This window comes from Vicugna pacos, chromosome 2, assembly GCF_048564905.1.
Source record: "Vicugna pacos chromosome 2, VicPac4, whole genome shotgun sequence".
In the NCBI taxonomy this organism is placed as follows: domain Eukaryota; kingdom Metazoa; phylum Chordata; class Mammalia; order Artiodactyla; family Camelidae; genus Vicugna; species Vicugna pacos.
This window is the reverse complement of record NC_132988.1, coordinates 65,540,609-65,552,675: the sequence shown is the minus strand read 5'-3', so window position 1 is coordinate 65,552,675 and position 12,067 is coordinate 65,540,609. Positions and strand designations below refer to the sequence as shown.

The window sequence follows — 12,067 nt, the reverse complement described above, 5'->3', positions numbered from 1 at the left end:
AAATGAGAAGCCTAGAATTAATTTCTTCTTAGAGCATTTCAAAATGCATTATACAAAATATTATGATAATAAAGTGTAATGGACAATTATCTCTATATTCAAGGAAGCATTTATGTAGTAAACAAGGTCTTCTTGCGAAGTTACGCTTGGGACACTTCAAAGTAAAGCTAAAGGCAATTGATTCCTAGCTATATTTTAACATCATTCTGCCAAAGAAAGTCATTAAGACGGTCCTAATATTGTTTGACTGAAATAGGAAAGAAATGTTGCCACTAACTGCTATGCTGTATCCTGGGCTTTTAATCTGTATAGAATTGTGAAGAAGGCTAGTGAGTGAAAAATAAAAGCTGAATATGTTAAAACATATTATGCTAAAAATTATGTACCTTAAACCAAGCTGTAAGTTTTAATTGGGAAATGTAATGCTAATGGAAAATAGTTCTAAGGTTTATATGCAAAACTAAACTAAAAATAATTATATGTTTGGAAAAGAAAATGTCTTAAAATAAATGCCTAGAGCTTTTTACTGAAGACTAATTTTCAAAAATATGAATTCATAAACTTTCCTTTTAGTTGAATTTATAAAATTTTGACAATTTACAGAGAACAAAATTTACTTTTGTTTAAACAAAAACAAAAGGCAAATCAAATAATCATTTATTTACCATGTTTGAATTATTTTAAATTTCATGTTAACAGATATCTGGACTAAAGAGGGAAATGTATAAGCTTGATATTAGTTAATTCATTATAAAATGTTTACTGAGTGCCCTACTCTGTGTCCTGTGGTGTCAGACTCAGATATAGAAGAGAAAAAGACAGTAGTGTCTTTACCTTCATATCTGTGTTTTGGAGTGTTAAGACGTATATAGAGAAAGAGAGAGAGAAAGAGGGAAGTAAGAAAGAGTGAATTAATTATTCATGGTTAGATCATATCTGAAAAAAAACATGAATTTAGTTTTGACAGAGTGACATAGCAATCAATGCAGTGAATCAAGGAGTCCTACCCACAGATCCACGCATCACTGACAGCGTCATGCTAATAAGAAGGCAGAGGTACACACAGGCAGAGGGGATGTTCATATGGTCAGGGTGGTATTTTGTGAGCTTGAGAAAATCCGTTTTTTTGGCTGGTCTTCAGTTTTCTCATTTCTAAAATGAATAGTAGAACCAGGTCTTTTAAGTCCCCTTCTGATGTTTTATATTGCATATGAGATGGCTGAGGTGGAGAGAGAGCTCCAGTTCTTACTCTAGATCAGGTAACCAGTGTGCCAGGGGTTAAATCTCAGCTTATACATCTATATACTGTAAGAACTGGGACTAATTCTAGGGCTTCAGGCTGATAATCTTTCCTCTGTACAAGACCAGTTGAGTATTTCTACCCAGGCCTCTACTAGAAAGTTCCTTCCCTCTGTACTTTAGCCTCAGTAGTTCAATCTTTGTGTAGAAACATACACAGACACAGTAGTGAAAAAAGAACTAGATAATAGGCACCCCCGTAACTTGAAAAGTCAAAGTCAACTTTGTTCACTTGATGATTCCTTATGTGTATTGAGGGACATGATATAAGGGGAGATTTTACTCTAGGCTATGTGCCCTGAATCAGTGTTTTCAAGTTGTGAAGGCAAATGAAGTGCCGTATAGGGTAGGGGATTGGAAATGAGATCAATACTGACAAGGTAAGAGACAATAGGAGCTTGGGACAAGGAACCTAATAGTGCAGTGAGAAGCAGGCTGGGAGAAAATAGTTCGTAATGGCTTGAGTTAGGACAAGTTGGTAACTCCATGGCACATACGTGGATGTGAAAATAAGTCTTTTTTCTTTTCCACTTGCAAAGCCTGGCCAGGCATGGGATTAGAATGCAGTTGACTTGGAATTTTCAGTGCCCAGTGGGAAAATGAGCAAGACCAAGTATTTGGGAGAGAAATCAAATCACTCCAAGCTGAGTGGGTATCCAATTCTTTCATATTTGCATATCAAGGCAAAGAAATAGGAATAATGAGGAATCAAAACTAGAAAAAAGCCTAGACTCAGAGGGTGGCTCTTGAGGAAGCGCTGGACCTAAGAACAGAGCTACACCCATCATACTGCATTCAGTGGCCACATTTCCAGAACGGCCAGGCACCACACTTGCAGTAATCAAAGGATCAGCTAATACTTTTATCAAACCACAGGATCATAGGAAATCCAACAAAACTGAACTGAAAATATTGTGGTTTCTGCCTGCACCCTTCATTAATCTTGACATTTGCACAAGTACCTAGGAGTATACCTGCTATGATCTTAAGTTTTGATGAGTATTAGTTTTTCTTTATTCCCTTGTTTCTTCTTCGTAGGTAAGACATTTGCTGAGGACAGCAAGATGTTTCCCTTGCTCCTTTGTATTAACAGGGAAGAAAAAGTTGGAAGAATTCAAAGTTTCATTTCGGCTAGTCAATGTGAAATAAATGAAATATTTTTGTTTGTTTAGTAGCATATTTGTCTAAATAGGAGCAGATACTTATGAAAACTATGTATATATTGCCTATTCGATTTTTCTGAATGGCTTATGGCCATAATTATTTAAATTAAGGTCTTTCTGTTCATTCATTAGAGGTAGAAAATGTGAGTCTTCATTTATATTTTGGACACTTGAAAAGAGAAATAAATAAAATCCCACCACGATAGATTCTAACATCAAAGAAAATTACAGTTTTTCTTTTCTTAATTGAGAATATTCAGAGAAGTAAGATGCTTATGCACAGACTTTGAAATTATCACCCGAAGCAGTAACTATAAAGTTGTCTTGTCAAGTGCTGCTTGGCTTGCATTTTTAATAATATCTGTGATACCTTGGACTTTGTACAAAGACTGTGATTTGCCTGCCTTATAATCTTGGAAGATGCTGCTATTTCCAATTTCTTTTACTTGTCCAATTCCTTTGACTTGCTAGCAGGGTCCTGTTGGAATGTCTATTGGAATATATGATGCAGAAATCGGTCTTCTATAAATGATTTAAGGCCAAAGATTTGAAATATGTTTGTGTTTTGTATTGGAAGACTATTATAAAATAAGAGAATCTAAATCAGAGCTAACATAGCATTTTGGTTTTTGTTTTTCAGAGAAGAGCTTTTTTTTTAATGCTCTTTTCCATTTTACTAACTTAAAGAAAATACATTTAATTAATCTTATTGCAGTAAGTTGATCATTTTTGTTGTTTTCATTTGTTTTTTTTGCATGAAATATTAATCATGACATTCATTAACCATTTATAATAAAGAGATTGATACCTGAATGGCTTTAGGAAGAAACTGTAAGTCGTTTAATGAGAGAGTGCTGACATTGAAAGCTGATTTAAAAAATCAGAGACTAAGTACAGTTTATATACATTTTTTGAGAGAGCAAAAGTGAGATTAAATGAGTGAACTAAGGCTTTACATAGCACCCTAATGTGGGAGTTGTTAGGGAAGATAAAATCTTGATGTCTCTCTCGTGATTTTAGGGGGCTCAGCAGTTTTCCTTCATTAGCACCTTTTACTTTTGTCTGTCTGATGGCAGCTGGAATTCTGAGAGGGGCCATCTGAGATGTACGATTTATGTGCATCCCTCGTGCCTCCATATTTTTCACATCTTTGTCAGTTGAACAGAATCAAGAAATAATGCTCCATTTAATTTCATGTCTAAAGAAATGAGGTTCTATGAAGTTTATTGTCTTTGATAGTTAATGTTTGAAATCACATTCTGGATTTACTGCAAGTCAGTATGTGTGGTTTCATTGCTCTATGTGTTTCAGGACAATTTTTAAAGATTTAAAACAAAATTTTACATAGTTTTGTACACACAGATTCTAGACAGATTTTAAAAAAAGTCCTAAGTTATAATAACATCTTTATGAAGAATAAAAATCTGGTTTTACATTGTTTAGGAAGTGGTTATGGGACATTGACATTCTCAAAACTGTAGTATTTTACTTGGAAAGAGAGAAGTTTAGATCTATTCTTTGGCTGAATAATACTTTAGAAGCTATATAAATCATACTAATTTTTCTACACCCCATATATATTCAGACCTTCTACAGTCATTGTACATAAAATAATGCATTAGTAACAAAGAATGGATGCATTCCCAGGATATGTAACAAAAATCAATTAATATTTGAAATGACAAGCCTCTCTATATTGCTCATCTATAATTTTTATCTTTATTTTCTTTCTGTCTCTAGATTCATGGATAAATATACTGTGTTATCCAATTTATAAAAATACTTTGTTATCCAGTCTAAACAGATTGGTTCAATGGAATAAACATCTATTATTAGTTTTAAGCTAATGTGTTTTCTTCCACATTTTATTACATTGATGTGTTATTTATGATATGACAGAATTAAATAAATGTGGATTCGCATGTTACAATTTTCTCCTTTCTTTTCAATATTTACTGTTTTTTTTCTCAGTATCTTCTAAAAAATGCACTTCCTTTTTTCTCTCAAACTTTATCTACCCTGTTAGTTTATGTACTTAAATTTATTCCAAATATACATACTTTTCTTTCACTGCTCCTTGTTAATTACATTGGCATTCAATTTTCTTTTATTTTTACTCTGAGATACATGATTTTTTCTGGAGAATATCATTCATATGTTTTCACCTTTGAGTTACATTGGAAACAATGGCTAATGCATTGTTAATGTACTTACTTTAAAAATGAAAATAACTTTTTATTCTCACTGTATAGCTCCTTCTATTAATACTGTATATTGAGGCTACAGAAATTTCTACACATGAATTAGTTTTCTTTGACAATTTTTACCGGTTATCTTCTAATTTAAAAAAAAAATTGTCTATTTTGTATTATACAGTGGGAAGAGATTGGTGAAGTTGATGAAAATTATGCCCCTATCCACACATACCAAGTATGCAAAGTTATGGAACAGAATCAGAATAACTGGCTTTTGACCAGTTGGATCTCCAATGAAGGTGCTTCCAGAATCTTCATAGAACTCAAGTTTACTCTGCGGGACTGCAATAGCCTTCCTGGAGGACTGGGAACCTGTAAGGAAACTTTCAACATGTATTACTTTGAGTCAGATGAGGAGAATGGGAGAAACATCAAGGAAAACCAGTACATCAAAATTGATACCATTGCTGCCGACGAAAGCTTTACAGAACTTGATCTTGGTGACCGTGTCATGAAACTGAATACAGAGGTCAGAGATGTAGGACCTCTAAGCAAAAAGGGATTTTACCTTGCTTTTCAAGATGTGGGTGCTTGCATTGCTCTGGTTTCCGTACGTGTGTACTATAAAAAATGCCCTTCGGTGGTACGACACTTGGCTGTCTTCCCGGACACAATCACTGGAGCTGATTCTTCTCAGTTGCTTGAAGTGTCGGGCTCCTGTGTCAACCATTCGGTGACTGATGAACCACCCAAAATGCACTGCAGCGCAGAAGGGGAGTGGCTGGTGCCCATCGGGAAATGTATGTGCAAGGCAGGATATGAAGAGAAAAACGGCACCTGTCAAGGTAAGAGTATGCCTGTGCATCTGCAGGGGCGGTCTGCTTCAGTTGGATCATGTATACGTATTTCTTCCAATGATTATGAGCAAATGACCTTTTACATTGCTAATTTATGGAGATTATTTCTCTTCAAGTTTGATTTCTCTCTTCTCAGAATTTTAAAGCTTCTGGCAATGATGAAAGATTTAATGTAATATTTTAGTGGGTTTACATAATTAATACTCAGTGTCTTACTTGCAGTGTAATATTTCATATTCATTTGGCTTTCAGAAAGTTTTATTTTCAAACAACTCAAGCCAAAGGATTATTTCCTTGTGTATCACTTTTCTTTGTGTGATTATTGTCCACTGCTGCCATTTTCTCTCCATGAAGAAAAATCAGCACCCTTTACTTGCTATATGAAATTCAGATGCAAACCTTAGATGAGACTTGTTTTGGCATGCTTTTAACTGCTTTTTAAAAATTCTTCAGATGTAAGTTCAGCCTTATGAACTTCATAGGAAAATGTTTGTAAGCTGACAGAACTTAGTTTACTATGTTGTTTACATATAATTGCTATTACATGCTTGCTTTTAAGAATTTACAGGCCAATTTTAAACGCATAATAAGTAGTGCCCAAGAACATGACCATTTAGAGATAAAGCCAATACAGAAAGGTCATTTTAAAGCAATTTGCACTTTGGAGATTCTTTTTCTCTTTTAATTTTTCTTTTAAATTGAAATTTGATCATGCATGCTTCTTCTTCGTTTGAAAATATCCTCATCTTGCCCCCAGTGTGGTGAGTTGCCCTTTTAAACTTGGATATTTATTGATAGATTTTTGGAACAGGATAATACTTTATGACAAAGTGAGAAACAGCTTATGAAGAAGAGAAAATGTTTTCCTTAAAAGAAAACCATCCTTATGAACCTGAATTTGTTTTCAGCATAATGTGCACGTGCCAAATAGGTAATAAGAGTTAATGTGTATTAACTGAGGAGAAAACCAAATACTAAGAAGTCCCCTGATCCCACTGGTAGCTTTATGTGCATTTTTTTTTCTAAATCCAGTATATAATGTGAATCAAACTTGCTCAAGTTTGTTCAGGCTTAACTGTAGATTGACTGTAGATCCAGGGAAACAAAACTAGGGAAATTACCTGCAAATCACATTGACTTTGCCTAGTTATTTCTCTCTGGAAGCATATTGTACCATATTTAAATTTCCTTTTCAGCATCACCTAATATTTGATTGCCATCTACAATTAAGCACATGGTTGTTTTTCCCTGTAATCTACAACTCTCTATTCCTTTATATGTATACATAACATTTTATTAAATCAAAATTGTGTTTTGGATATGCTTTTAAGTTTGTCAGGGAAATAAATCATATTTTATTTAGGATTGGATTTAAAGCAAAGTTCTAACTAACTTTACCTTAACTCTTCTTTTTGAGCAGTCTTCTTGCTGTAAGGTGAAGATATATGTTATCATAGAATCAGAAGCAGAAATTAAATATAATCCCTTGAATATATTTCATTCGTTTTTCTAAAATATTTACTATATAAATCTTAGTATTTCTAAGAATTTGCTTACTAGTATTGTAAAACAGCATGCTCTATTTGAGTATTTGTTTACATCATTTTAGAGAATGATATGTGGTAACTTAGCTCAGAATACAATGACCTTTATCTTCATCCAGATTGATTCATGGCATAGAGGACCTCTGCATTTAGAGGATATTTTATGATTGTTGCTGGGATTAAAATATTCTGCAGGTGCTTATCATGAAAGTATTTTGGGGAAGTAGTGTTCTGACAGAATGTTTTTTTAGTGCAAGCATTTTCTGCATATCTTTCTCTTCTCATACCCTTACTACTTGAGAAGTAGAGGCCTGCGAGCAGAAGAGGTGAGCTGGAAAGGCTGCCTTGTAGGAAACTTACGTAACTGGATTCTGTCTTGATGCGTCCGTCACCCGCTCTGGTAGGAGAAACAAAGGCTGTGGGTCATGAAGGATATAGACTACAGAGCTCCAGAGGGCATTCTGCACAGTGTCGTCTATGTGAATAGTGCCTCTTGGCGTTGTCCCCTGTACAGATGATATGTGGCTGTTCTAGGAGGAATTTCAAATGCCTATAAATAACTTAACTTATTGAATGAATAAATAAATGCAGAAGGTTTTTTATGGAGAATTAAAGCATCACAGATATCCCCACAATGTTTAAACCCATACATAATGTGTTCATGCAAATGTAAATGTATGTGTGTGTGTATTACATAAAATTCTACCATAGCTCTGACTCATTCTTTGATTTTAACCTACTGTCCCCAAAACTTTAAGTAGGGATCTTGATGTTCTGAGAATTTGTGATAGGCCAAAAATATAGGAATCATTCTTGACATCTCCTTCCTACTCACTACTCAGTTCTCATCCATCACAAAGTATTTATAGAAATGACCACCCAGCTATCTCATAAAAACCACCCATATCTCTGTTTCCTTTTCCCTCCAGTCTGTAAGTGTATCTTATTGGAACTTTATTTTTAAATATAATGAATGACTTTGTATATAGTTTCACTTTTTGAACCACGTGAGTATATCACCTCTGCAAACATGCAAATCTGGTCGTTCCACACACCCGTCCTCTTTAGTCCCCACCTATTCCCAACACACTTACTTTGAACACTTTAATGATTTCCTTTAAATAAAGATTTTAAAGTAGCCTAAGATCCTGCATGGCTTTGCTCCTGTTCTCTCTCTAGACACATCTTAAACTAGGCTTCCTTTCCTCCCATCTGCATGAGCCACCCTGGCTCTCTTTTAGTTTCTCAAAGGCAATTTGCTCACTTTCATTACTCGTCCACCTATGATTCTGTTCCTTTCCACAGGAACATTCTTTTATCTCCATTATGCCCGATTAACTCACACTAATCCTTCAGATCTGTGCTCTGACACGCCTTCCTCAAAAAAGCTGTTCCTGACCCTTGAAGACTGGGTCAGGCCTCTGTTATTTATTCATATATTTTTCCTTCATAGAATTATGTAGAGTTATGATTTTGTACATGTTTGTTCATTTATTATTTGATTAATAACTCACTCCCCACCCTCATTGGACCACATACTCCTTGACAGTAGTGGTATATGTTGTGTTAAGGAATGAGAAATCAAAAGGCAAGAGGTAAGGAAAATGAATCAAAAGAGGTAATAGAATGGGCAAAGACACAAAAGAGTACTGTGTTTTAAAATTATTGGTTGATCTTTACCTTTGTATTTATGTGTAGAAAATATCTTTGGTCACAGAATTGACAAATACGTCTTTTAAATTAATGTTTACTTAGTCCTAAGATTTTCAGGCTAAATTTTCAAGTTCTAGGTATTAAATTATATGTGATTGTCATATGATATATTAACTATGACAGAGGTCATCTTGGTGATTTTTGTAGACCTCAAAACATCACATCCTGAAATGTGTTTATAACATAGCCTTATTACATATTTACATTTGATTATTCAGTGTCTTTGATAGCCAAAATATGTTGGGATTTAATTAAGGCTGTAACTATATGAAGCAGCTGAAGGTTGAGTAAACCTGTTGTAATGACTATCTTATGTTAATATTTACAGAGTCTGTTCTAGGAGGTGACCAGGTAGTTGCTGTCAGATCATGTCTATGTGACCTGATATACATGCAGGGCATGACAGAATTGATCCAAGGGCTTTTAGCAACTAAACCGTCAGGAATCAGAATGCTAGGCAGCTCATTAACATATAGCTTCAACCCAGAAGACAATTAAGAAGCGATTAAGGAGTTCCTGTCCGTTTAGCAATTTATGATCTATCATTCATGCCCCCTTTTTAAACTTCCTTTAAGGGAATTTGACTACCTTTTCCATAATAATCTGATTTTAATATGGTAACAAAATACTCTGGTTTCTATTGTATTAACTTAAAATATAGAGTGCCTTTGTTTTTCTAAGGCTTACTTATATATAAGCCTGAATTTTCTATGATAAACTGCTTTAAGTATACAAATTTATTTCCTTGAAATGTTCTTTATTTTTAGGAACTAATAATGTATTGAATCCATTTATAGAAGTATATTTCCATACTTGCTATTTATTATTATTTCTGATGAAATTCATGCTATTTTTTCCCCTTCAGAGTCATATGAAATTTTTTTTTTGAGTACAAAATTGTTAGCATAAAACCACTTTGGAAGTTTCTGCTTTTTATTGAAGTGAATGTGTTTGACAGAGGTAATTGAGTTCACATGAATCAAATGTTGCCTGCTGAGTTCTCTTGTGATTATGTTGCTGACTTACTCAGATGCAAGGCAAGACCACTAATCTTCATCAGTTGCTAGTGGAATGAAGTAGTAATTTGAAATTACCCCTAGATGATTATAGTTTCACTTATATCAAATGGAGGAAAGAGATTTAGATTGTGGGTCACTGCCAAAACCAGTCAGAGTAAAGAAGGTATATAGTGCATATTCAAATACAGGGTAAGGGGGGTTACATGCCAAGGACTGTGGAGAAAAAGCACTTATTAATTATCCAACTGGGAGATGATTGCCCAGCAAGGAAAATGTAGTGAAAATACTGAGCTCAAGAAAGAGCCTTGACTCAGAAACAGTACAGATACTGCAGGAAGCAGTACGTTGATCATTCAAATTTCTGGTGCATATTTCTGTTTGAAACAAAATTGGCTGGAAATTTTGTTTATTACATGTTCATGTGATTATACATTGGAGAGTCTAGTTATTTTTAATTAGGCATATTACCAAAAAACATCAAAGGGGTTGAACTTTTGGTCCTATTTGGTCTGCTCTTTTATGCAACAAAAGGAAACTAATTTTAATTTCAAAATTTTAACAAAACACAGAAATTATGGAAGCACAGTGTATCAGTGATGTGTGAGTGTTCTTGTGTTTGTGTGTCCTACTGCTGCAAACCACCACTAGACAATTAAGTATTTGTCATTTTATCCATATGCAGGTATTACACATAAGAATAATGAAATAGATTTTTTTTTTTGCCTTTTAACTTCTCCGTTGAATAATTTTGGATTAATTCTATTAAAATGTTAGAGCATGCTCTGCTTTTTTTGTTTGTTTGTTAATTTTTTGCTTTTCTTTTTTTCTAAGTCAAGGTTTCTCAACACTAATGCTATTGGTATTTTGGGTCAGACACTTGTTTGTTGTAGGAAGTCTGGTCCTATTCACTGTAGGATATTCAACAACTTCCTTGGTCTCTACCCCACTGGATTCAATAGGCTACTGCACTCCTGATTTTGATAGTAAAAATTGCCCCTGTACATTGCCAAATGTCCCCTGGGGGCCAAATCTCTCTTAGTTGGGGACCACTAATCTATATTTCATCTGCCTACGTGAGCAGGTATACTGCTAAAACTAAATGTGTTTATAGACTGATTCCTTTTGCAAAAGTGAACATTTTTCTTAGATTTCTGCAGAACGAAGGAAGTGTACTTTTCTTAAAATTCTGCAGAACGAAGAAGTGTATGTTTTGAAATGTGACTAATTTAACTTGGATATAACAATGTAGAGATACAGGATATAGGGAAACATGCTGCTGGTGAGAAGTAGCTTACTCTAGGGGTTTAAGCACATAGATTCTGAGCCAGAATGCCTGGTGTCAGATCCTCCCCCTGCATTTATCAGCTCTACCTCCCTGTCCAAGTGATTGAATCTCTCTATTCCTTGTTTTCCTCATCTCCACCTACCTCACAGCAATCCAGTGACACATTATATGAAAATTATTTGGAATAGTGCCTAGCAAACTGTACTTATTCAGTAAACATTAGCTATCTTGTATCTCTCATTCAAAGTAAATTTATAGGAGTCTGTGTCTGTCTTTTGGAAAACAAAGGTTAGCTTCAGCTTAGAAAATTCTCTAGTTTGCTCAAACTAGAGAGTATATTCTTGAGTAGTATCATTTATCCAAGAATAATCTTCCCTTTTTATTTATCAAGTGATCAAAGCTATGTAAATGTATTAGAACCCTCTTTATAAAGAAGATTTGCTCTCTTGTTCAGTGTTATCACTCATTCTTTAATTTCTTATTGTACTAAGCACCGTATTCTGTCTGTACAGTTTCTGTATCCTAAGAATGCAGAGAGCTAGGCATACAAACATATGAGTGGACACATATCTACAGTTACAATTTATGAGAGTTGTTATTGGCAGTATGAGTGTACAGATTTAGTTAGGGTGGTAAGGAAACATTTCTCTGAAAAGGTGATGTTTCACATAGATGTGGGAAAAAAGTCATGTCAAGAGTATGCAGAATATGTATGCTTAACAAGCAGAGGGAGCTTTCAGTGCAGGGATCTATATTACAGTAATCAATTTGTGTATATTACTTTCTTTCTAAAATTGTATTTAAAGATGTATGTGCATGTTAAAATCTGAGAAATAAAAGAGCTGCTACTTCTCAAATTACCTGCTAAGAGAGGCTATTCACATGCATGTTATACTATCTTAAGGATTGAGAATTCCTAATAATACCTAGGGTCAAATACGTGCATATCAAACATGAAACAACTCTATTTATGAGTAGTATTGGTGGATGGC

The 12,067-nt window shown here is 34.4% G+C and overlaps 1 protein-coding gene across 11 annotated transcripts in view; it reads left to right on the top strand.

Moving 5' to 3' along the window:
* The window catches only part of EPHA5 (EPH receptor A5), a 417,840-nt gene that overhangs the window by 173,772 nt on the left and 232,001 nt on the right, over positions 1–12,067 (top strand). For all 11 annotated transcript variants that reach the window (XM_072940770.1, XM_072940769.1, XM_072940771.1 and 8 more), the window contains one exon: positions 4,839–5,502. In XM_072940770.1, coding sequence (XP_072796871.1) covers positions 4,839–5,502 — 664 coding nt within the window. The remainder of the gene's footprint in view (positions 1–4,838; positions 5,503–12,067) is intronic.